The 27346-nt window shown below is 51.4% G+C and overlaps 1 protein-coding gene across 1 annotated transcript; it reads right to left on the bottom strand.

Annotated features, from left to right (window-relative positions):
• Positions 1–27346, bottom strand: LOC144496873 (uncharacterized). The gene is made up of 3 exons (XM_078217450.1): positions 25103–27346; positions 6350–6572; positions 1–1680 (listed from the first exon to the last, which is right to left on the bottom strand). Exons 1-3 carry the CDS (start codon positions 27311–27313, stop codon positions 1664–1666), a joined length of 2451 nt encoding a protein of 816 aa, XP_078073576.1. The 5' UTR covers positions 27314–27346; the 3' UTR covers positions 1–1663.

The raw sequence follows: 27346 nt of genomic DNA, 5'->3' as shown, positions 1-27346 counted from the left end.
TGCCAGTTACAAAACTTTATTGGGGTTGGGGCATGCGTACAGTTCAAAGGATGCAGAATTTGTGAAATCCGAAGTGCTGGTGTGCAATTGTTAAACCGTTTATATAGAATTGATACAAAAATCATACATATACATTAAAAAAACTGAACAAACAACATAGATTGTACAAAACTGCTTACGCAAGGGCAGCCAGTAATTAAAGATTTTTTAAAAACCACACACACACACACACACACAAAACAGCCTGTTGATCAGGGTGTGGCTTTGATACAAAAATAACATCATCCAGTGATGCTGTTCAAGGTCAGTTGCAGATATTCCACATCTGGACCAGGCGATGCAGAATCTGTGGCCGCTGCTGGAATATCGGAAAGTAATCCAAATCAAATAACACAGCTGGAATGTTACCGCCCTGCCCGCCACGGGAATTGGAGCGGGCGAGGGGGGTGGATCATGGAAATGTCTGTTGGCCTTGGGCAGGATTCTATGGTTTCGGGACGAGCGAGGCCATAAATCCCACCCAGTGACTTCCAACCGCAAATGGATACCGATTGTCCACCGCTCTTCCCAACTTGAATCCGAGGATAGCTGAGGAGGATGTGGGCATCGCTAGCGAGGCCTGCATTTATTGCCAATCCATAATTGCCCTTGTTCAGAGGGGCATTGCTGTGAGTCTGGAGCCACATGTAGGCCAGACCGGATAAGGACAGCGGATTTCCTTCCCTAAAGAGACATTAGTGAACCAGATGGGGGTTTTTAACGACAACCGACAATGGTTTCATCTAACGATGAACAATTTCAGATTTTTTATTGAATTCAAATTTCACCATCTGCTGTGGCGGGATTCGAACCCGGGTCCCCAGAGGAATTACCCTGGGTCTCTAAGATTACCAGTCCAGCGATATTACCACTACGCCACCATTCTCCCCCTGAATCCGAAATATTTTTGGATGCCTCTCACCAAGCATCCTGAAAAAACCCCCTCTCATGTTACTGTGCTGGCTTCCACTTAGACACGTGGGTTGGAAGGGGAATTAATATTCTTGGAACAGCGACCCCCTGCACCCCCCCCCCCCCCCCCCCCCACCTCCTCCTCCCCCGCCCCCCACCCGCACAGCTTACCGACACATAGACACACACACACATGCACACAGCACACAAACACAGCCATTACCATGGCAACCGGCCTCCTCTGGGGGCCTGAGGTCTTGCAGAATTCACAAAAATCCAGCACGTAAAGCTATAAAAAAGGTAGATGATGTGGGAAATTCCTTACAGCGCTCATTTTGTCTTTGTTTTTGGAAAAACCACGCAAAAATTCCTTCCTGGGGGTTGGGTACAAACATGCTCAAAGTCTGTCTGGCTCCTCCTGGCAAGGTAACTTGAGGCCTAGTCGGCCTACTCTAGAGTTTTGTTTAATCCTGAGAGAGAAATGTCTGGCGGCGGAAACGGGCCGTGTTTGTGTCCAGTCAGTGGTTTGTTCGAGAAGAATCGGTTGCTAAGGTTCCACCGAATGAAACATGGGAGGAACAGGTAGGGCTGTTTGTTTCTTCTTTCCCCCTTTGTCGCAGGGTCCTTGGCAGCTTATACAAGAGCGAAAAGCAGAGCTTGGCAGCAATTCCAAAGATGACAGCCGTGTCAACGGGCTGGTAGGTCGTGTTCATCACCTACAGTTTTCGTCTGCAGAGAATTAAGAGAACAAAAAGGCACAACTGTTACTGGGCCGCAGGACTGTGCAGTCGGGGAATGTCTTTGAGGGAGAGTGGGAAGGAGGCTGGCAGGAGAACCGAGATGGGCAGAAGGGTGAAGACTGCCTTCAGCAATCCCATCTCAGTACTCCTGGTCCGGGATGCGACTTCAATGTTTCAAGCGTTTTCCAATTTTTATTCCCATTTCTTACCCCTCTCTTACACTCTTCAAGGCTGCCGGGCTAGCACCACAGAAATTTAATTCCGGAGCAAATGTTTTCTTCCGGGTTTCTGCTCACTCCTCAGAGTGGGACCAGGAAAATGGGAAACAATTCAGCTCGGCATAGGCAAAGTCAGAGACGGGCCTCGAACCCTCAGCCTTCCACTGACAAGACTCTTCCCTGTATCTTTATGGATGATGTGCAGAATAAAGCTCCCTCTCCACTGCCCCCATTAAACACTCCCAGGACAGGTACAGCATGGGTTTGATACAGAGTAAAGCTCCCTCTACACTGTCCCCATCAAACACTCCCAGGACAGGTACAGCACAGGGTTATATACAGAGTAAAGCTCCCTCTACACTGCCCCCATTAAACACTCCCAGGACAGGTACAGCACGGGGTTAGATACAGAGTAAAGCTCCCTCTACACTGTCCCCATCAAACACAATAAGAGTTTTAACAACACCAGGTTAAAGTCCAACAGGTTTATTTGGTAGCAAATGCCATTAGCTTTCGGAGTGCTGCTCCTTCGTCAGATGGAGTGGAAATCCAATAAAACACTCCCTGGACAGGTACAGCACAGGGTTAGATATAGATCCCTCGACCCTCTTCCCTTACTGGGGAGTTGCGCCTGATGTTAAAAGGAGGCTGCAGATTGAGGTCCCCCTTCCCGCCCCAAGACCGGGACACAGTTTATTTTTGGTGTCCCCCCCCGCCACATCCTGAAGAATTCTCACACCAGCCTGGGAATTGAAGCTGGGCGGGCAATGGGGAAAGGGGCGAGGAAGCTGGCCTAGACCTTGCCCGTCCCTGCATAAAACCGCGGACAGGTTTGGGTGGGCAGGAACCCAGCGGGAGATCCGTGTGAGAGACTTTACCCTCACCAATCCTGCCCACCGCCCACAATCTTCAAATCCGCTGGCGAGGTGTGAGTCAGACTGGGAGTGACCCGGGACACATCAGGATCGGTCGCCGCTGCTTTCTGCAGGCTGGAACGAGTCTAGGCCGCTCTGTCCTCCTCCGTGTGGGATTCACCCCATAACCCCCTCCCTGCATCCCTCACATCCCCACACTAGCCCCCCACCACAATTCCATGCCACCCAGACACACTCCCCTCATTCCCTCACATGCCTACATAAAACCCCCTCACAACTCCCCACCGCCCACACACACTCCCCTCACTGCATCCCTCACATCCCCACACCAACCGTCCTCACCACAACTCCCCACCCCCACACACACGCCCCTCCCCAGACCCCCCACATTAACCTTGACACACACATTCTCCTAACCCGACTCTGTACCCTCCTCCATACAGCCACTCCCCACCCCCACTCCGTCCCTCACCCCAGACCCCCGCATGCAGCCACTCCCCGCCCCCACTCTCACACCCCAACACCAAACTCCCACTCTTCCCCCTCACTAACTCCCACTCTTTCCCCTCACAAACTCCCACTCTTCCCCCTTACAAACTCTCACTCTTCCCCCTCACCTAACTCCCACTCTTCCCCCTCACTAACTCCCACTCTTCCCCCTCACTAACTCCCCCTCTTTCCCTCACTAACTCCCACTCTACCTCCTCACAAACTCCCCCTCTTTCCCTCACTAACTCCCACTCTTCCCCGTCACTAACTCCCCCACTTCCCCCTCACTAACTCCTCCACTTCCCCCTCACTAACTCCGCCACTTCCCCCTCACTAACTCCGCCACTTCCCCCTCACTAACTCCCCCACTTCCCCCTCACTAACTCCCCCACTTCCCCCTCACTAACTCCCACTCTTCCCCCTCACTAACTCCCCCACTTCCCTCTCACTAACTCCCCACTTCCCCCTCACTAACTCCCCCACTTCCCCCTCACTAACCCCCGCTCTTCCCTCTCACTAACTCCCACTCTTTCCCTCTCTAACTCCCACTCTTTCCCTCTCTAACTCCCACTCTTTCCCTCCCTAACTCCCACTCTATCCCTCCCTAACTCCCACTCTTTCCCTCCCTAACTCCCACTCTTGCCCTCTCTAACTCCCCCACTTTCCCCTCACTAAATTAAGAGAGAAATCAGGAGGGCAAAAAGGGGACACGAGATTGTTTTGGCCGATAAGGCAAAGGAGAATCCAAAGAGCTTCTACAAATACATAAAGGGCAAAAGAGTAACAAGGGAGAGAGTAGGGCCTCTTAAGGATCAACAAGGTAATCTATGTGCGGATCCACAAGAGATGGGTGAGATCCTAAATGAATATTTCTCATCAGTATTTACTGTTGAGAAAAGCATGGATGTTAGGGAACTTGGGGAATTAAATATTGAGGTCTTATTACAGAGAAGGAGGTGCTGGAAGTCTTAAAGCGCATCAAGGTAGATAAATCCCCGGGACCTGATGAAGTATATCCCAGGACATTGTGGGAGGCGAGGGAGGAAATTGCAGGTCCCCTAGCCGAGATATTTGAATCATCGATAGTCACAGGTGAGGTGCCTGAAGATTGGAGAGTGGCAAATGTTGTGCCTTTGTTTAAAAAGGGCTGCAGGGAAAAGCCTGGGAACTACAGGCCAGTGAGCCTCACATCTGTGGTGGGTAAATTGTTGGAAGGTATTTTAAGAGACAGGATCTACAGGCATTTAGAGATGCAAGGACTGATTAGGGACAGTCAGCATGGCTTTGTGAGTGGAAAATCATGTCTCACAAATTTAAGTGAGTTTTTTGAAGGGGTAACCAAGAAATCACATGAGGGCGGAGCAGTTGATGTTGTCGACATGGACTTTAGCAAGGCCTTTGACAAAGTACGAGGTATCTAAATGGATACAAAATTGGCTTCTTGACAGAATGTGGAGATGCCGGCGTTGGACTGGGGTGAACACAGTAAGATGCGGTGTCAATGGTAGTCATGATGTGGAGATGCTGGCGTTGGACTGGGGTGAAAAGCCAGAGGGTGGTTGTAGAGAGTTGTTTTTCAAACTGGAGGCCTGTGACCAGCGGTGTGCCTCAGGGATCAGTGTTGGGTCCACTGTTATTTGTCATTTATATTAATGATTTGGATGAGAATATAGGGGGCATGGTTAGTAAGTTTGCAGATGACACCAAGATTGGTGGCATGGTGGACAGTGAGGAAGGTTATCTCCAATTGCAGCGGGATCTTGATCAATTGGGCCAGTGGGCTGACGAATGGCAGATGGAGTTTAATTTAGACAAATGCGAAGTAATGCATTTTGGTAGATTGAACCAGGGCAGGACTTACTCAGTTAATGGTAGGGCGTTGGGGAGAGTTCCAGAACAAAGAGATCGCGGGGTACATGTTCATAGCTCCTTGAAAGTGGAGTCACAGGTGGACAGAGTGGTGAAGAAGGCATTCAGCATGCTTGGTTTCATTGGTCAGAACATTGAATACAGGAGTTGAGACGTCTTGTTGAAGTTGTTCAAGACATTGGTAAGGCCACACTTGGAATACTATGTGCAATTCTGGTCACCCTATTATAGAAAGGACATTATTAAACTAGAACGAGTGCAGAAAAGATTTACTAGGATGCTACCGGCACTTGATGGATTGAGTTATAAGGAGAGGCTGAATAGACTGGGACTTTTTTCTCTGGAGCGTAGGAGGCTGGGGGGTGACCTGATAGAGGTCTATAAAATAATGAGGGGCATAGACAAGGTAGATAGTCAATATCTTTTCCAAAGGTCGGGGAATCTAAAACTAGAGGGCATAGGTTTAAGGCGAGAGGGGAGAGATACAAAAGTGTCCAGAGGGGCAATTTTTTCACACAGAGGGTGGTGAGTGTCTGGAACAAGCTGCCAGAGGTAGTAGTAGAGGCGGGTACAATTTTATCTTTTAAAAAGCATTTAGATAGTTACGTGGATATGATGGGTATAGAGGGATATGGGACAAATGTGGACAATTGGGATTAGTTTAGGGGTTTAAAAAAAAATAAGGGTGGCATGGACAAGTTGTGCCGAAGGACCTGTTTCCATGCTGTAAACCTCTATGACTCTATGAAAACTCCCACTTTTTCCCTCTCTAACTCCCACTCTTTCCCGCTCTAACTCCCACTCTTTCCCTCTCTAACTCCCACTCTTTCCCTCTCTAACTCCCACTCTTTCCCTCTCTAACTCCCACTCTTTCCCCTCACTAACTCCCACTCTTTCCCTCACTAACTCCCACTCATCCCCCTCACATACTCCCCCTCTTTCCCTCGCTAACTCCCCCACTTCCCCCTCACTAACTCCCACTCTTCCCCCCACTAACTCCCACTCTTTCCCTCACTAACTCCCACTCTTTCCCTCACTAACTCCCACTCTTTCCCCCTCTAACTCCCACTCTTTCCACCACTAACTCCCACTCTTTCCCCCACTAACTCCCACTCTTTCCTCTCACCGACTCCCACTCTTTCCCCCACCAACTCCCACTCCAGGCTGTGTTCAGGGCCTCCTGACTGAATTGGACCTGGAGGTTTACCTACGAAACGTGGTTTCCTGCGGATTGCCGTGCCCACTGTGGATGTTTTGTCCACGCCGAGGCGACGGGCCAGGGCCTGCTCCTCCACCTCCTCCTCCTCCTCAGCCTCTCGGGTCTGGGATGGCTCCTCCTCTTGGTCTGGGCCCAGCTCGGCCAGTAAGGTTAGCTCGGAGGGATACTCGAACGTAGACTCCAGCTCGCAGTCGTTAAAGGAGATCGTCAGCTGAAATGCAGGGAAAGAACACAAGCAGGTAAGGAAGGTGCCATGTCACGAACCCAGACCAGACTGTCCCCAGACCAGACTGCCCCCGAGACTGTCCCCAGACCAGACTGCCCCCAGACTGCCCCCAGACCAGACTGTCCCCAGACTGCCCCCAGACCAGACTGTCCCCGAGACTGTCCCCAGACCAGACTGCCCCCGAGACTGTCCCCAGACCAGACTGTCCCCGAGACTGTCCCCAGACCAGACTACCCCCGAGACTGTCCCCAGACCAGACTGCCCCCGAGACTGTCCCCAGACCAGACTGCCCCCGAGACTGTCCCCAGACCAGACTGTCCCCAGACTGCCCCCAGACCAGACTGTCCCCAGACTGCCCCCAGACCAGACTGTCCCCAGACTGCCCCCAGACCAGACTGTCCCCAGACTGCCCCCAGACCAGACTGTCCCCAGACCAGACTGTCCGCGAGACTGTCCCCAGACCAGACTGTCCCCGAGACTGTCCCCAGACCAGACTGCCCCCGAGACTGTCCCCAGACCAGACTGTCCCCGAGACTGTCCCCAGACCAGACTGCCCCCGAGACTGTCCCCAGACCAGACTGTCCCCGAGACTGTCCCCAGACCAGACTACCCCCGAGACTGTCCCCAGACCAGACTGCCCCCGAGACTGTCCCCAGACCAGACTGCCCCCGGGACTGTCCCCAGACCAGACTGCCCCCGAGACTGTCCCCAGACTGCCCCCAGACCAGACTGTCCCCAGACTGCCCCCAGACCAGACTGCCCCCAGACCAGACTACTCCCCAGGTAGTCCCCAGACCAGACTGCCCCCAGACCAGACTGCCCCCGAGACTGTCCCCAGACCAGACTGCTCCCAGACTGTCCCCAGACCAGACTGCCCCCAAGACTGTCCCCAGACTGCCCCCAGACCAGACTGTCCCCAGACTGCCCCTGAGGCTGTCCCCAGACCAGACTGTCCCCAGACTGCCCTCCCTGATCAGACTGCCTCCAGACCAGAGTGTTCCCAGACCAGACTGCTCCCCAGGCTGTCCCCAGACTAGATGCTCCAAACTGCCCTCCCTGATCAGATTGCACCCAGACTGTCCCCGGACCAGTCTGGTGTGGATTTAAGCCACTCTGTCCTCAGCATGGGATTCACCCCCACTATCCCCTCCCCTGCATTCCCTCATATCCAACACTGTCCCAAGACCAGACTGCCCTGGAATGTCCCCAGACTAGACTGCTTCCAAACTGTCTCCAAACTGTCCTCAGACCGCTCCCAGACCTTCCTCATAGAGCCCCCCAGACTGCCCCCAGACCATATTCAGACCATATCCAGACCGTCCCCAGACTGTCCCTGGACCATTTCCAGACTGTCCCTGATTGGCCCCAAACCGTTTCCAGACTGCCCCCAGACTATATCCAGACTGTCCCCTGACTGCCCCCTGACTGTCCCCAGTCTGTCCCAGACCAGCCCCAGACTGTCCCCAAACCGCCCCCAGTCTGCTGCCTGACTGTCCCAGCCCAGACAACACCCAGATTGATCCAGCCCAGAACAGAATGTTCCTGAACTGTCCCAGCAACAACAACTTGCATTTAAGTAACGCCTTTACCACAAAGCGCTTCACAGAAGCAACATTTAAATGGGTCACATAGGGAAATATTGGGGCAGATGATCACAATACATGGTGTAGAAGGCATAGAAACAGGCCCTTCGGCCCAATGTATTAATGCTGGCATTGACTCTCTACTCAAACCACCTCCCATCTTTTCTCATCTGAATTTACCAACATGATTCTCTATCTCCGTCTCCCTGTTATGCAGCTCGAACTCGCTCTGAAACGTATCTATTGTGTTCACCTCCATCACTCTCTGTGATGACGAATTCCACATTCTCATCACACTGCTATTAAAGAAGTTTCTTCTGAATTTCCTGTAAGATTTCTTGGTGACTTGCTGTCTCGAGTTACACTCTCCCCTGACAAAAGGAAACATTTTCTCTATATCATTCTATCAAAACCTGCCACAGATTTCCATTAGGTCATTCCTCAGCCTCCTATTTTCAAGAGAATAGAGACCCAGCCTGCAAATCCTTTTATAGAATTTCAAAGAATCTCTACAGTGCAGAAGGAGGCCATTCGGCCCATCGAGTCTGCATCGGCCACAATCCCACCCATGCCCTATTCCTGTAACCCCACTTATTTACCTTGCTAATCCCCCTGACACGAAGGGTCAATTTACCATGGCCAATCTCCCTAACCAGCACACTTTTGGATTGTGGGAGGAAACGGGAGCATCCGGAGGAAACCCACGCAGACACGGAGAGAATGTGAAAACTCCACACAGACAGTGACCCAAGCAGAATTCGAACTCGAGTCCCTGGCGCTGTGAGGCAGCAGTGCTAACCACTGTGCCGCCCTCCTGATATATATACCCACTCAATTCCAGTAGCATCCTCATGAACCTTCTCTGCGCTCTCTCCAGTGTCTGTCCATCGTTAATGTGGCACCCAGGACTCCTCTGGGCTGGTCAGGTAGGCAGAGCAGTGGCAAATGGAATCCAACCCGGAAAAGTGTGAGGTAATGCACTTGGGGAGGGCTAACAAGGCAAAGGATTCCACTATGAATGGTAGGACCCTGGAAAGTACTGAGGATCAGAGGGATCTTGGAGTGCATGTCCACAAATCCCTGAAGGTGGCAGGGCAGTAGATAAGGTGGTTAAGATGGCATATGGGATACTTGCATTTATTAGCCGTGGCATAGAATACAAGAGCAGGGAGGTTATGCTAGAACTGTATAAAACGCTAGTTAGACCACAACTGGAGTATACTACATGCAGTTCAGGTCACCACATTATAGGAAGGATGAGTTGCACTGAAGAGGGTGCAGAGGAGATTCACCAGGATGCTGCCTGGGCTGGAGGGTCTGAGCTATCAGGAAAGATTGGATAGGCTGGACAAGTTGGGCCGAAGGGCCTGTTTCCATGCTGTAAACCTCTATGACTATGACTCTATGGCTGGGGCTGTTTTCCTTAGTGCAGCAAAGGTTGAAAGGGGAATAGATAGAGGTGTATAAAATGATGAGGGCATAGATAGGGTGGATAGGAAAGTACCTTTTCCATTAGTTGATGGGTCTATAATTAGGGGGAATTGATTTAAAGTAAGAAGTAGACGGCTGAGGGGAGTTGAGGAGAAACATTTTCACCCAGAGGGTGATGGGAGTCTGGAACTTACTGTCTGAAAGGGTGGATGAGTCAGAAACTCATAACATTTCGGAAGTCTTTAGATATTCCAGGGTTCTGGACCAAGCACTGGAAAATGGGATTAGTGCAGTCAGACCTTTGTTGACCAGCCTGAACATGATGGGCCGAGTGTCCTCCTTCTTTGCTGTAAACAATATGAGTCTATGCACACGGTACTTGAAAATGTGGTCTAAACAAGGTTCAATAGATGTTTAGCCTAACTTCCCTACGTTTAAATCCATCCCTCTGGAAATAAAGTCAAGGGTTTGCTCGTCCATGGGTGGCAGGGTGGCACAGTGGTCAACACTGCTGCCTCACAGTGCCAGGGTTCGATTCCAGACACGGGTAGCCGTCTGTGCGGAGTGTGCACATTCTCCCCGTGTCTGCGTGGGTTTCCTCCGGGAGCTCCGGTTTCCTCCCACACTTCAAAGATGTGTGGGTTAGGCAGATTGGCCATTATCAATTGTCCCTTAGTGACCAAAGATATGTAGGTTAGGTGGATTGGCCATGGTAAATTGCCCCTTATTAGTGACTGAAGATGTGTAAGTTAGGGAGATTAGTTGGGTAAATACACAGTGTTGCCCGAGGAGGAAAATGTTTAAAATAAACATCTTTACTCAGTGAAGTCCCTGCAGTAAATGAAGCAATCTTCCGCACATCAGGAAAAACCTGCCCTGATCTTGTTGAGCAGGTATACAACTGGGAAAGAGACATGTACGAGTGGGAGACCTTTTTTACACAGAAATCTGTAGCACAGAATAGGACATTCAGCCCAGCTGAACAATACTGTTTTTATTCCCCACCCAATCCTCCTCCCACATCACTCAATCAACATATTCTACTTTCTCTTTTGTGTGTGTAACTAACTCACCCTTATTCATAACTACGGCATTCGGTTCTCCCACTCCTTGTGGTAGCAAGCTGCCCACACTCATAGAATCCCATAGAATCCCTATAGTGCAGAAGGAGACCATTCGGCCCATCAAGTCTGCACTAACCACAATCCCATCCATGTGTGGGGTTATTCCTCTAACCCCACACATTTACCCTGCTAATCCCCCTGACATAAGGATCAATTTAGCACGGCCAAACAGCCTAACCCACACATCTTTGGACTGTGGGAGGAAACCGGAGCACCCGGAGGAAATCCAGGCAGACACAGGGAGAACATGCAAACTCCACACAGGCAGTCACCCGAGTCCGGTATTGAACCCGGGTCCCTGGCGCTGTGAGGCAGCAGTGCTAACCACTGTGCCACCCCATCTCAATGTTCTTTCTCCCAAATCACTGCTAGATTTACCATCTTATGTTGCTGCCCCTTCGTCTTGGACTCACACATTATATTTTATGTATCTATTCTTTTCATGGGATGTGGGAGTCACTGGCAAGGCCAGCGTTGTTGCCCTAATTGCCCTGGCACAGTGGTTGGCACTGCTGCCTTGCAGTGCCAGCGACCCAGGTTCAATTCTGTCCTCGGGTGACTGACTGTGTGGAGTTCGCACATTCTCCCCATGTCTGCGTGGGTTTCCTCTGGGTGCTCCAGTGTCCTCCCACGCTCGAAAGACATGTGGGTTAGGTTGATTGGCCATGGTAAATTGACCATTAGTGTCAGGGGTACTAGCAGGGTGAATACATGGGGTTACGGGGATAGGGCCTGGGTGGGATTGTTGTCAGTGCAGCTTGATGGGCCAAATGGCCTCCCTCTGCACTGTAAGGATTCTATGATTCTAAATGGATTGCTAGAGCCATTTCAGAGGGGCAGTTAACAGCCAACCACATTGCTGTAGACCTGGAGTCACACATTGGCCTTCCCAGGTTGTTGCCTGGCCTGGAGCGTTTCAGCTATGAAGAGAGGCTGGTTGGGCTGGGGTTGTTCTTCTTAGAGCAGATGAGGCTGAGGAGGGACCTGATTGAGGTGTACAGAATTATGAGGGACATACATAGGGTGGACAGGAAGAAACTTTTCCCCTTTGTAGAGGGGTCAATAACTAGGGGGCATAGATTTAAGGTCAGGGGCAGAAGATTTTGCAGGGATTTGAGGAAAAACTTTTTTCACCCAGTGGGTGGTGGGAATCTGGAACTCATTGCCTGAAAGGGTGGTCGAGGCGGGAACCCTTAGAACATTTAAGAAGCATTTAGATGACCACTTGAAACACCATAGCATACAAGGCTTTGGAGAAAGTGCTGGAAAATGGGACTAGAATAGATAGGTATTGACAGCCAGCACAAATACGATGGGCTGAAGGGCCACTTTCCATGCTGTAAAACTCTATGATCAGTTAAGGACGGCAGATTTCCTTTCCTAAAAGGGACATCAGTGAAGCAGATGGGTTTTTTTTAAAACTACAATTGATGATAGTTTCATGGTCACCACTACTGAGACTAGCTTACTATTCCAGATTTATGAACTGAATTCAAATTCTGGTGGGATTTGAACCCATGTCCCCAGAGCATTAGCCTGGGTTGGTGCTGGATTACCGTAGCAACACCACTACACCACCACCTCCCCCCATGGTAAGAGGTGGCCTGTGTCTTATCATGGACAAAGATGGTAGTATCTCCTTCAAGGTGCAGGGCAAAGCTAGACTACTAATGAGTGCTTTATGTCAGTGTTCATTAAGGAAGGGGGTGCTGTGGAAGTGGGGATGGCCAAGGTACTGGATACGGCGAAAATTAAATAGGAAAGATGTCAAATTTGAATCAGTGGGACCCATACCCCCAGAGCATTAGTGTGGTCTGCTGGCTTATTCATCCAGTGACATCACGATGCCACTATCTCCCTCTATGAATGGTAACTTCACTACATCCATCCTGCCAAGCCCTTTCATAATCTTGAAGACATCTGTGAACTCATCCCTCAATCTTCCCTTTCTTAGAGAAAGGAGTCTTTTCTGACAATTGTGATCTCTCAGATCTGGCGCCATCCTTATACAGAGGGAACAGAAGGAATAGGAGCAGGAGTAGGCCATTCAGCCCCTCAAGCCTGCTCCGCCATTCAGTGAGACCATGGCCTTAACTCCATTTTCCTGTCCGTAACCCACGATTCCCCTGTAGGTGAAAAATTTGTCCGATTCGGCCTTGAGTACATCCAACGGCGCAGCTTCCGCTGTTCATAGAATCACAGAATCCTGGAGTGCAGAAGGAGGCCATTTGGCCCATCACATTTGCACCAACCACAATCCACCCAGGCCCTATCCCCATAACCCCATGTACTTACCCTAGCTAGTCCCGCTGACACTATGGGGCAATTTAGAATAGCCAATCCACCTAACCCGCACATCTTTGGATTGTGGGAGGAAACCGGAGCACCCGGAGCTGTGAGGGAGCAGTGCTAAACACTGTGTCACTGTGCAATATCTGGCTAGAGAATTCTAAAGATTCATAATACTCTGACAGACAGAATTCCTGGACATTCTCTCTTCCAACTTCTTTCGTTGAGAAAAAGATACAAAAGTCTGAGGTTACATTCCAAACGACTCAAGAACAGCTTCTTCCCTGCTGCCATCAGACTTTTGAATGGATTTACCTTGCATTAAGTTGATCTTTCTCTACACCCTAGCTATGACTGTAACACTACATTCTGCACTCTCTCCCTTCCTTCTCTATGAATGGTATGCTTTGTCTGTATAGCGCACAAGAAACAATACTTTTCACTGTATGTTAATACATGTGACAATAATAAATCAAATCAAATCAAAATCTTCTCAGCATCTACCTTCAGGATCTACATTTCTATTATATCTATATCTCTTCAACAGTCTAGTGAATACAGGCCCAGTTGCCTCAAGCTCTCCTCATAGCACGGGCAGCATGCTGGCACAGTGGTTAGCACTGCTGCCTCACAGCGCCAGGGACCCGGGTTTGATTCCAGCCTCGGGTCACTGTCTGTGCGGAGTTTGCACATTTTGCCCGGGTGCTCCGGTTCCTCCCTCATTCCAAAGATGTGCAGGTTAGGTGGATTGGCCATGCTCAATTGCCCCCTTAGTGTCCCAAGATGTGTAGGTTAGATGGATTAGTAATGGTAAATGTGTGGGGCTGCGGGAATAGGGTGGGGGAGAGGGTCTGGGTAAGTTTCTCTGTCAGAGAGTCGGTACAGACTCGATGGGCCAAATGGCCACTTCTGCACTGTAGGGATATTAGGTTTCTATTCTATGATTCTGAGACAATTGTGCTAAGCTGGGGATTAGTCCACTGTACTTCCTCTCTGACAGGTTTCAGATTCCTTCCATAAAGAGACTAAAACTGTGCACGATACTCCAGATGTGGCCTCACCAGCCCTTTACACAACTTCAGCAAGACATCTTTGCTCTTATACTCAAACCCCCTCGCGATGAAGGCCAAAATACCATTTGCCTTCCTAACTGCTTGAGTGACCCATGAATAGGCACCTTCCTCACAACTCATATTCCCAGCTAGCTTTGCATCATCAGCAAGTTTGAGAATGTTACCTTTGCTCCCCGCATCCAATCATTGATATGGATTGTGAACAGTTGTGGCCCCTTCACTGCTCCTTCTGGTACCCCACAGAAACAGCTTGGCAAATAAACATAGGATCAGGCGCCCCTCGAGCCTGCCCTGCCATTCAACAAGATCGTAGCTGATCAGATTGTAACCTCAACCCCACATTCCTGCCTACCCCCCGATAACCTTTAACCCCTCGTTAATCAAGAATCTACCTCGCTCTGCCTTAGAAATATTCAAAGACTTCCATTGCCTTTTGAGGAAGAGAATTCCAGAGACTTATCACCCTCTGAGAGAAAATGTTTCTCCCCATTTTTAAACTGGAACCCGAGACCCGTTTACCCCTCTCCTGCTTTCCCTCTGTCAGATCAGAAATCCCAGCAATCCACTCACTGTACAGTTGAAGAACTGTATTCCACATTTGTCAGTAAATCTATTAACTTTTAGATATATGGTGACAAGAACAACGCACAATAGGCCATGGAAACCGAGAAACAGGAGGAGGCCATTTGGTCCTTCGAGCTGGCTCCGCCATTCATTATGGGTGGCGCACGGTGGCACAGTGGTTAGCACTGCTGCCTCACAGCGCCAGGGACCCAGGTTCAATTCTCGGCTTGAGTGACTGTCTGTATGGGGTTTGCACATTCTCCCCATGTCTGCGTGGGTTTCCTCCGGGTGCTCTGGTTTCCTCCCACTGTCCAAAGATGTGCAGGTTAGGTTGATTGGTCATGGTAAAGTGACCCTAGTGTTAGCGGGGGAAAGATGTGGGGTTACGGGAATAGGGATTGTGGTTGGTGCAGACTCGATGGGCCGAATGGCCTCCTCCTGCCCTGTAGGAATTCTATGATTCTATGATTGTGATCATGGCTGATCATCAAATTCAATATCCTGACCCCATCTTCCCCCATATCCTTTGATCCCCTTTGCCCCAAGAGCTATATCTAAATCCTTCTTGAAAATGTTCAATGTTTTGGCCTCAACTGCTTTCTGTAGTAGTGAATTCCACAGGTTCACCACTCTCTGGGTGAAGAAATGTCTCCTCATCTCAGTCCTAAACGGTCTAACCCGTATCTTCAGGCTGTGACCCCTGGTTCTGGACTTCCCCACCATCGGGAACATCCTTCCTGATCTACCCTGTCTAGACCTGTTAGAATTTTATAGGTTTCTATGGGATACACACCCCTCCCCCCCCCTCATTCTTCTGAACTCCAGCGAATACAATCCTAACCGACTCCTCAATCTAGCTTCATACGCCAGTCCTGCCATCCCAGGAATCGGTCTGGTAAACTCCGCTGCACTCTCCTCGAACTCACCTGATGAAGGAGCAGCGCTCCAAAACCCAGTGATTCCAAATAAACCTGTTGGACTTTAACCTGGTGTTGTGAGCCTTCTTACTCTGCCCACCCCAGTCCAACGCCGGCATCTCCAAATCACCTCTAGAGCAAGAACAAGGCTTAGTCCCATTATGTGAGACCCCAACAGGATTGGAAATTGGGGCGGACGGCGACCGGGAACACAGGTTGAGGGGTGGGGGAGAATGGGGGGGCAGGGGGTACAAGATGGAGGATAACGGCTGGGACTATAACATTGATTAAACGAAGTGTTCAGAATTCTGAGCTGCTTTGATAAGAGTAGATTGCGGCAGGAAGGTTGGTTACCAGAGGACGCAGGTTTAAGACGACTGGTTAAAGATTCACGGGAGGGAGAGGGAAATTGTCTGAAGCAGTGAGTGGCGATGATCGGGATGGCGCTGCCTGGAAGGATACTGGAAGCAGACTCATTGAGGACTTTTGAAAAGCCTCAGCAGCCATTTCCACCAGTGGGGAGAGTTAAGTTTGCAAACTGTCCACCGACATGTGACTATCTGCAACCCACAGAGTATCACTTCCTCGCCACAGCTCGCTGGATGATTCACTGTGACAAAAGGCAGTAAATGCAATGGTTACTCTGGCAGCAGAAATCGGGTCCATTCTCTCCACCCCAGCACCGTAACAGGAGCAAATACAACGTCACAAGGTCCATCACAGTAACGATTGTCAAAACAGAATTTCATAGCACGCCACAGGACGAAGGATCGGACAACCATAGAATAGGACCATAAGGGGTGGCACGGTGGCACAATAGTTAGCACTGCTGCCTCACAGCGCCAGGAAACCGGGTTCAATTCCCGGCATGGGTCACTGCCTGTGTGGAGTCTGCACATTCTCCCCATGGGAGTCTTCCAGGTGCTCCGGTTTCCTCCCATAGTCCGAAAGACCTGCTGGTTAGGTGCATTGGCCATGCTAAATTCTTCCTCGGTGTACCCGAACACCTGGAGTGTGGTGACTAGGGGATTTTCACAGTAACTTCATTGCACGGTTACTGTAAGCCTACTTGTGACACTAATAAAAAAAACTTTAAACTTGAAAATGTTAAACTTTAGGATCCTTACAGAGCAGAAGGAGGCCATTCGGCCCATCGAGTCTGCACCGACTCTCTGAAAGACCACATTACACAGGCCCACACACCCCCACCCACGGCCTTAACCCCATAATCCTGTGCATTTACCATGGCCAATCCACCCGACCTGCACATCTTTGGACTTGGTCAAGGAGGGAGGTTTTAAGGACCATCTTCCAGGAGGAAAGCAAGGTTGAGAGAGAAGTGGCAAGCTTAGGAAAAGATTTCCAGAGCTTCGAGCCCGAGGCAACGGTCACCATTGGCGCAGCGTGGGAGGGTGGTGGGGCTGGAATGGCGGGGGGGGGGCTGTGGATACAGAGATGCGGGATGGGAGAGACTGTCGGAAGGAATTGAAAGCAAGCCTATGGGATAGACACCACTCCCTCCTGACCCCACCATCCTCCACTCTGGGCTGCACCAGAGTGGTGGGGCCTTGAGTCATGAGCTTCTGGGTATGGGTATGGCACGAACAAGGGCAAACTGGGCCTATTTAAAATGTCCGGGGCTCATTAAGAGCACGGGACAACTGAGGGAGGGGAGATGAGGTCGGGAGCTTGGAGGCCCTTGGACTGAAGGAGATCGAGTAGGAGCCCGGGCATCATCCTTCATTGTCAACGCAGTGAGGTCATCGTGCGAATGTGTCACCAGGCAAAGTTCTCGCCCACAAGCCAGAAAGGGCAATGAAAAAATAAAAAAGCTGCATTCCTATCCTCCAGCTCATTACCAAATGGAGAAATGCCGAACAACACTGTTCCAGACCGATGAATCATCTCCTCTGTTTTTTACAATGTTCACTCAAACTTACAGATTCAAATCGAGTCACAAAACAGTAACAGGATTGGAGATGGGTTGGGTGGGGGGGGAGGCAGAAGGAGGCCATTCAGAACATCGTGCCTGGACTGGCTCTGTGACAGAGCAATCCAGTAAGTCCCACTGCCCCTCCCTGCTCTTTCCCCCACAGCCCTGTCTCCTCTTTTTTTTAAACTTTCGCTTCAAGTATCTATCCAATTTGGAAGGTGCTTATCAAGTCAGCTTTCACCTCCCTTTGGGACAGCGGAACAGCTCGCCGCAGGAAAGCAATCGCCCTCGTCTTTCCTTCGAGTTTATTTATTTTTGACCAATCACTGTGGGTAGCACAGTGGTTGGTGCTGCTGCCTCACAGCGCCAGGGACCCGGGTTCGATTCCCAGCTTGGGTCACTGTCTGTGTGGAGTTTGCACGTTCTCCCCGTGTCTGCGTGGGTTTCTTCCGGGTGCTCCGGTTTCCTCCCACTGTCCAAAGATACGCCGGTTAGGTGCATTGGCCATGCTAAATTGCCTTTAGTGTCCCAAGATATGTAGGTTAGGTGGATTGGCCATGATCAACGTGTGGGGTTACGGGGATAGGGCAGGGGAGTGGGCATAGGTAGAGTGCTCTTTCAGAGGTGCGGTGTAGTCTCGTTGGGCCAAATGGCTTCCTTCTGCACTGTAGGGATTTTATGATTCTTCTATGAATAAGCCTGCGTCCTCTGATTACCAACCCTCAGGCCAATGGAAACGCTATTTCCCCCCCGGGGTACTCCAGTAAAAATCTCTCACAAGGCTGAGCACCTCGATTCTCACATTTTAAAAAAAGGCACAGTGGCACAGTGATTAGCACTACTGCCTCACAGCGCCAGGGACCCGGGGTTGATTCCCGGCTTGGGTCACTGTCTGTGCGGAGTCTGCACATTCTCCTTGTGACTGCATGGGTTTCCTCCGGGTGCTCCGGTTTCCTCCCACACTCCAAAGATGTGCAGGTTAGTGGATTGGCCATGCTAAATTGCCCCTTAGTGTCAGGGGCACTAGCTAGGTTTCATGCATGGGGTTATTGGGGTAGCACCTGGGTGGGATTGTGGTCGGTGCAGACGCGATGGGCCGAATGGTCTCCTTCTGCACTGTAGGGATTCTATGATTAAATTCCCCCTTCATTCTAAAAACAACCCAGGCTTTTCCAACGTTGATATCTGATCCCATTCCAGTGAGCCTCCTAACTGCACTGCCAAATGACACTGAGGGCTGTTTAGAGTGCTCATTATACGGGGGGAGGGGACTCAACTCTTTTTGGGCGATCGGTGGAACATTTTCTGATTTGTGTTTCTCAGTCAGTCTCAGGGCTGGTGATCACTCGCACGCAACAATGAAACGACTGCTGTTTCCAAAGGAAATCCCCTCCCCGCAAGCAGCCACTTCCCCACTCCACCACCTCTGGTGCAGTTAGTCTCTTGGGTTACAGTGGAGAGTAACCGGGGGCAGCTCCCTGTACCCCGCAGCTTGCCACCACTTGAAGACCGAGAGATGCTTTGCATCCGTCCAAACTAGGATTGTGTAGGGAAAGGGGGCTGGTCACTTGCTGCCTGAGGTCTGTCAATCGGGTGGCACAGTGGTTAGCACTGCTGCCTTGCAGTGCCAGGGACCCGGGTTCAATTCTGGCCTCAGGTCACCGACCACAATCCCACCCAGGCCCCACTCCCGCAACCCCACATATTTACCCCACTAATCCCCTGACACTAAGTGGCAATTTAGCATGGCCAATCCACCTAACCCGCACATCTTTGGACTGTGGGAGGAAACCGGAGCACCCGGAGGAAACCCATGCAGACACGGGGAGAACGTGCAAACTCCACACAGACAGTGACCCGAGGCCGGAATTGAACCCGGGTCCCTGGCGCTGTGAGGCAGCAGTGCTAACCACTGTGCCACCCATTGAAAGAGACTGACCTGTATTGCACTTTACAGAAGGTCAAACTTGAACTGCTAGGTAACCTTTAAAAAACTTATGAATCATGTATAATTTTGGGGAAAAAAATGAAGTAAAGAATGCCATTTTGAAAAAGGACAGAGAGTTCTCTGCTCATGTCCCTGGATCCACCTCGAATGGCCTACTCCTGTTTCTATTTTCTATGTTTCCAATGTTTATCCCCCAAACAACGTCCCGAGAGCAGTTTATCAGGGTGTTGCTGTTTTGTGGCACCTTGGTGTGTGAAAATTGTCCGCAGCATTCCCTCCAAGTCAAGTCCCTTGGCTCTGCAGCGCTTTTGTCAGGAAAGGGACTACAGAAATGCAAATCCTCCCTTTAATTTACATTTTTATCATCTTCTGCAAAATGCAAACCAACATTTGCTTCCTCACCAATGTCCACTACAGCTCTCACCAACTTTTACAGAAGCATCATAGAAAGCATCCCTTCTGATTGTATCACAGCTCGGTATGGCTCCTGCTCTGACCAAGACCACAAAAAACTACAAAGGGTCGTGAACGAAGCTCAGTTCATCACTCAAACCAGCCTCCCATCCAACGACACTGTCTCACTTCCCACTGCCTCGGAAAAGCAGCCAGAATAATCAAGGACCCCACGCACCCCGGACAGTCTCTCTTCCACCTTCTTCCATCGGGAAAAAGATACAAAAGTCTGAGGTCACGTCCCAACCGACTCAAGAACAGCTTCTTCCCTGCTGCCATCAGACTTTTGAATGGACCTACTTTATATTAAGTTGATCTTTCTCTGCACCCTAGCTGTGACTGTAACACAACATTATGCACTCTCTCCTTTCCTCCTCCCAATGTGCTTCGATGTGGGGGGTGCAGAAGTGGGGGAGGGAACAAATTCTCCGAGCCGAGGCCACCCCCCGGAATCGGCCCTGGCGTGCCAGTGAAGTTCCGGCCTATGTCTCTACGACTCCCTCAAGCCATTTAATTGGATCACAGTTGATCCGCATCTTAACTTTGTTGACCCATCTTATCCCCATACCCTGTGCAGAAACATAAACATCTATCGATCCCTGTGGTCAAAGCTCCAATTGGCCCTCACAACATTTTGGAGAGGAGAGAGTTCCAGATTCCCACGGAAAACTGCTTCCTGATTTTCTGCCTGCATGACCTGACCCTCCCTCAAAGATTATGTCACTGTCGCTTTTAAATCTCTCCCAGTGAGTGGAAATAGTTTCTCTATATCTAAGTGGCGACACGGTGGCACAGTGGTTAGCACTGCTGCCTCACAGCGCCAGGGACCTGGGTTCGATTCCCGGCTTGGGTCACTGTCTGTGTGGAGTTCGTATGTTCTCCCCGTGTCTGTGTGGGTTTCCTCCAGGTGCTCTGGTTTCCGCCCACAGTCCAAAGATGTGCAGGTTAGGTGGATTGGCCGTGCTAAATTGCCCCTTAGTGTCAGGAAGATTAGCAGGATGAATAAGGGGCCAGGGTGGGATTAATATCGGTGCAGTCTCAATGGGCTGAATGGCCTCCTTCTGCACTGTACGGATTCTATGATTCAACATGCCCCAGAATGCAGTGGACCCCCAGTGGGGGATTCAGTGATAATAATACAATTGGACATGAAGGAGGCGATGGTTAGATTCTCTCTTGTTGGAGATGGGCACTTGTGTGGCATGAATGTCACTTGTCGGCCCAAAGCCTGGATATTGTCCAAGTCTTGTTGCATTTGGACATGGACTGCTCCAGTATCTGAGGAGTCGCAAATGGTGCTGAACATTGTGCGAATGTCCCCACTTCTCAGCTTATGATGGAAGGAAGGTCATTGATAAAGGAAGATGGTTATGGTGATTGGAGGTCAATTATCCCAGCTCCAGGACATGACTGTAGGGTGTTCCTCAGGGTAGTGTCCTAGGCCCAACTGCCTTCAGCTGCTTCATCAATGACCTTCCTTCCATCAAATTAAATTTAAATTGGAAGCCAGAACTGACATCCAGTTCACGGTCGAACCATTCTCCCCTCCTGGACACCCGTTAATTGGATGCGAAGGTCCCTCCCTCCCGCCCTTGACAATGTTAACTGACTGACACTCCTGCTGGCCGGATTGGCTGGCCAAGGCTTGATTCTTCGTGCTGAAACAGCAGGGGGCGGTAGTGAGGGAGACTGTGCACTTCCCGTTCCGCTACCCCTTACCCTGCTCCCGGAACCCGTATTATCCAGGTCTGAGTCGCCGTTCCTTCACTACGGCTGAGTCCAAATCCTGGAACTCCCTCCCAAACAGCACTATGGGTGCGCCTACACCACATGGACTGCAGCGGTTCAAGAAGACAGCTCACCACCACCTTCTCAGGGGGCAACAAGGCGGGGTGGGGCGGTAATATAGTGGTATTGTCGCTGGACTAGTAATTCAGAGATCCAGGGAATGCTCTGGCAACCCGGATTCGAATCCCACCATGGCAGACAGTGAAATCTGAATTTGATAAAAATCTGGAATTAAAAGTCCAATGATGATTCTGAATTGATTCTCGTTGGGGGAGGGGATGGCCGAGTGGTCTTATCACTAGACTGTCAATTCAGAAACTCAGCTAATGTTCTGGGGACCCGGGTTCAAATCCCGCCACAGCAGATGGCGGAATTTGAATTCAATAAAAAATATCTGGAATTAAGAATCTAGTGATGACCATGAAACCATTGTCGATTGTCAGGAAAAACCCATCTGGTTCACTAATGTCCTTTAGGGAAGGAAATCTGCCATTCTTACCCGGTCTGGCCTCCAGAGCCACAGCAATGTGGTTGACTCTCAACTGCCCTAGGGCAACTAGGGATGGGCAATAAATGCTGGCCAGTCAGCGACGCCCATGTCCCAAGAATGAATAAAAGAAAAACTCCATCTGGTTCACTAATGTCCCTTTAGGGAATGAAATCTTACCCAGTCTGGCCTACATGCGACTCCAGACCCATGTGGTTGACTCTTAAATGTTCCCCTGAAAATGGCCTAGCGAGACTCTCAGTTCAAGGGGCAATTAGGGATGGCCAATAAATGCTGACCCAGTATTTAACATTTTAAAGTTTATAAAGTTTATTTATTAGTGCCACAAGTAGGTTTACATTAACACTGCAACGAAGTTACTGTGAAAATCCCCTAGTCGCCACACTCTCGAGCCTGTTCGGGTACACTGAGGGAGAATTTAGCATGGCCAATGCGTCTAACCAACACGTCTTTCGGACCGTGGGAGGAAACTGGAGCACCCGGAGGAAGCCCACGCAGACACAGGGAGAACGTGCAAACTCCACACAATTACCTGGAGACTGGGATTGAACCCAGTTCCCTGGCTCTGTGAGGCAGCAATGCTAACCACTGTGCTCCGCGCCACCCTATTAAAGCAAAAACACCTTGTCCTCTCACTGCTACTCTCTGCGCTGTTAAAAGTTCCCTTGAATTGTTCCGATTACTTTTCCAAACTTGCTCCACCAGCTCTGTGTGTTTCAGCTCCTGACATGCTCATCATCCAAGATGCTCTGTAAATACAGGTAGCTGTTGACTGTAATGATAACTACCCGGTCCGGAGACTGGAAGATGCTACGTAAACCCCCATTTGCCCATCCCCAATCGCATCTATAGACAACAGTATAAACAATAATCTGTCAGCCACATAGCAAGGTCACAGGAAGTGTGGTGGTATAACTTGCAGCAGGAAAGTAGATGGCCCTCTTTGTCTATCTGTCTGTCTGTCTCTCTCAGTCTTACTCTGGGTCTACTGTACTGCACAGTTACAAACAGCACAAAGAGGTAGTGTCCCACCAAGTGTCTTCACATGAACCGGACGGGATCTATAATACATGGAGCCCTCCCAAGGAATGTAACAGCACATAACTATCTGATTACAACAGACACTTGAACAGCGGCAGAGACTAGCCAGCTGTTAACAGGAAAAGGAGAATATGGCAGAGCCACATTCATTCACTGAGAACCAGCCAGAGACGGGGGGGGGGGGGGGGGGGGTGGGGGGGCGGGGGGGAGAGAAGGGTGAGCAGACAAAGAGATGTTGTAAATGGACTTCAGGGAGTTAAGACAAAATAGAATAAACGTGCATTGATATAGCATCTTCGCAGCGTCAGGGCATCCCCAAGTAAATCATAACTGATTAACGTAATTCCTTCTGAAACTCAGCTACTGCTGTTCGGCACGGCAGTCACTGTACACATAGATAAGCCCATAGAGTGAGTGAAGGAATGGAGTCAGAGACGGGTAGAGAGGGAGGGGAGGTGGACACACACAGAAGGGAATGAAAGAAGGACAGAGAGATGGAGGGTGGTGTATACACACACAGATACACACTGACACACACAGATACACACAGACAAACACTCAGACACACACAGACACACACAAACACTCAGACACACACAGCCACTCACTGACACACACAGATACACACTGACACACACAGATACACACAGACAAACACTCAGACACACACAGACACTCACTGACACACACAGATACACACAAACACTCAGACACACACAGACACTCACTGACACACACAGATACACACAAACACTCAGACACACACAGCCACTCACTGACACACACAGATACACACTGACACACACAGATACACACAGACAAACACTCAGACACACACAGCCACTCACTGACACACACAGATACACACTGACACACACAGATACACACAGACAAACACTCAGACACACACAGACACTCACTGACACACACTGACACACACAGATACACACAGACACTCACTGACACACACAGATACTCACTGACACACACAGACAAACACTCAGACACACACACTCACTGACACACATTGACACACACAGATACACACAGACAAACACTCAGACACACACTGCCACACACTCAGATACACACAGACACTCACTGACACACTCCGACACACATTCAGACACACATTCAGACACACATTCAGACACACATTCAGACACACACTGACACACACTGACACACACTGACACACACTGACACACAGACACACATTGAGATGCAGACACACATTGACACTGACACATACACACTGATACATGAACACACACTCTAACACACATACACATGCTAACACTCACAGACATACTAACAGACAAACACACACTGACACAGATACGCACTAACACTCTCATGTGTACACAGACACCCACTAACACACACAAATGTTAATACACATACGCACACACACTCATCGACATGGACACACTCTAACACTCACTAACACACAGATATATATATACACAAATATACATTTGTGCACACACGGGTGAATACAAACACACACACACACTGATGTATGCACAAATATACACACATAGGTTTGCACACACATGCACGCAGACACACACAGACATGTGCACCCAAACATATATGGACACACAGAAACACACATAAATATGTACACATAGACACATACACATGCAGACACATGTATACAGACAGGAAAGGGAAGGAGAGAGAAAGACAAGCTTTCAATCTCTGGGATAGTGAAGTTTAACAATGTCGCCCTGAACGGTGCCATTCTGAGCTGGAGGGCATTCATTGGCTGAACCCTTTCGGCAGCTTCAAGGACAGTACCCAGCAACCCCGCACCATGCTCACGGGCACTGTTGCTAGGTGCCCTGGTGCGTCTCTTACCTTTCCCCGACTGCCACCCGTCTTTACCAGGCATGACCTCCGCAGCGTCAAGTAGCCGCCGATCACCTGGATCTCCTCAACCGTCGGGTATCGCTTCTTTGTGGGAGCGCCGGGCACGGCGGCGGGCTGCGTTCCTGGCAGCGGGGCCACGCCATTCTCTGCCGTCACCCCACTTGCGGGTGGGGTCTTGTTGGCTGCCATCTTGCGGGGGTTGATGGTTATCGTCTTGCCCGATTTCCGTTGGGGGCCCCCAGATCGGCTGGCCCTGGCGGTGGACCCCGGCGGGCTCTCGCTCCCCGCTGGCGTCCCATCCCTGGGCCGCAGCTGGGCCCAGATCCCTTTCCGCCCCTGATCATCGGCGTCGACCTCTGTCGGGGGAGCGCTGTGCTGAGCCGGGGGCTTGCTGCCAGTGGGGGCAGGGGAGGAGGCCAATCGATTGAAGGGACTGCTGCCGGCTCTGACACCGAAGGCCGGAAGCCTCACTTCCTCCGGGCTGGCTGCCGGGGAGCGGGCTGGGCCCACCGAGGGAGGCTTGATGCCGTACAGCCTGCTCATGCCGGGCTCCCCTGGGGCTTCCTCCCCGGCGTCGTGGACTCGCTCCTGGCGAAGCTCTGGGAGCTGGGGGCTGTCCGGGCCTAGTTCGTCCTGCCAGTCTCGGGAGCCATTGTCTGTGTCTCTCTGGTCGGGTGCAGCAGAAAGGCAGGAAGCAGCAGTAGCAGCAGCAAGAGAGACTGAGGCCTGCTCGCCACAGGAAGAGGAAACCGTGCTGACAGGCTGCGGTTTGAAATGGTAGTTGGCTGATGTTGTGTTGTTAGGTTGGGAGGAGGCCAAGGCCTCGGCCTCCTGCTCCGGGGGAGCCTCCTGTCTGCCGTGGGGGAAGGATTTCTTGGAGTGCGCCCTCAGTTCGGCCAGGGCTTGGGCCTCGGCAGACGGGACTGGCTTTGCCTCCACGATGCCCTCCAAGCCGCTCGGAGCCGCCGGCCTCCAATCCTGCCCTTGGTCCGTCCTCAGCTGCGGTTCGCCGGCCCGGGAGTCTTCGCCATTCGACACAGGCCTCTCCTGGGATCCTGCCCTCGTAGCCGACGTGGCGGCTGGATGGTCAGCTGTGTGGCCCATCTCACCCTCAGTCTGGCATTGTGTGGCTTGGGTGCTGGCTGGCAATCCTCGGCTGAGCTCGGTTGTGTCTGGTGCAGGGAGAGCCGAGGGGCGCCCTGCCTCGGGGAGCCGGCAAGGGGAGTTGGTCCGCTTGGGTCCTTGCCTCCGGACTCCCGCCGACTGGGCCTCGAAGCGGTCGCGGAAGGCCGCCACTGTCTGCAGCGGGCGGGGACTTGTTTCTGTGCCGCTGCTGCGGCGGGCGGCCAGCGGGGGCGGGGAGGGCGAGCGGGCGGAAGGCCTGTACGCCAGGCGGGAAGCCCCATCCTTGCTGCTCTGGGCGCCAGCACGGGAAGAACGCTCGATGATGTTCTCGGTGCTGCGGGAGCGGGTGGGCCGCGGGTGCCCTCCGGCGCCCCCTCGCTGGCCGAACTTGAACAGCAGCCGGCTGACCCTTCCCCGTCCGGGGACCTTCTCCTCCTCCTCCTCCTCCTCTTCCTCCCGACCTCGCCCTCTCTCAAAGGTGTTCAGGTCCTCCACACTCCTGCTTAAGGAGGACTGGATGTGAAGCCGGCCTTCGCTTGGCTTAGCGGACAGTCCATTCGGGGTCTCCTGTTCATCCCGGTGCTCCCGGCACACAGGGACAGACTCGGTGATGGTGATGTTGTCTGACCAGACAGTCTTCACCCCGGTGACCTGGCTGAGCAGCTCGCTGACTTGGTGACCGCGGGGAGGCTGCTCGGGCTCTTGGGGGCCCTCCTTCCTCTGTTTCTCCTGCTGGATGAAGTGGTTCTGGTGCAGAGGGCCAATGTTCTCCCGCAGCACCGCGCCCTCCCTCGCCTTGGCGTCGCAGGCCTCAGGCTGCGGATCGGAGGGCCGCTCTGCCCCTTCATCCTCCCCGCTGCCGCCTGGGCCCGGCCCCGCCTGCCCGTCAGCCGGGCTTTCTGACAGCGAGGAGCCTGAGCACAGCCTCGCTCTCCTCCTCTCAATGATCTCCCGCTTCCAGGCCGGCATCCTGGCCAGTCTCTCCAGCTCTTCCTGTTCCCGGCGCCTTCCCTCCTCCTCATCCCTCCGCTTCCTCTCCAGGAGCTGCACCTTCCACTGGGGCAGAGTCGACATTCTGACACTAACTGCTGGCCCTTCCTGGTCCAC

The sequence above is a fragment of the Mustelus asterias genome, chromosome 8 (assembly GCF_964213995.1).
Source record: "Mustelus asterias chromosome 8, sMusAst1.hap1.1, whole genome shotgun sequence".
NCBI lineage: Eukaryota > Metazoa > Chordata > Chondrichthyes > Carcharhiniformes > Triakidae > Mustelus > Mustelus asterias.
Note: the sequence above shows the minus strand (reverse complement) of the source record. Positions and strands in the feature narration are given on the sequence as shown.

Excerpts from the sequence above, each read along its gene's own strand:
- LOC144496873 (XM_078217450.1), bottom strand. The coding sequence starts at position 27,313 with ATGTCGACTCTGCCCCAGTGGAAGGTGCAGCTCCTGGAGAGGAAGCGG. Across the intron at positions 6,573-25,102 it reads CGGGTGGCAGTCGGGGAAAG|CTGACGATCTCCTTTAACGA; the intron begins GTAAGAGACGCA and ends CCTGCATTTCAG.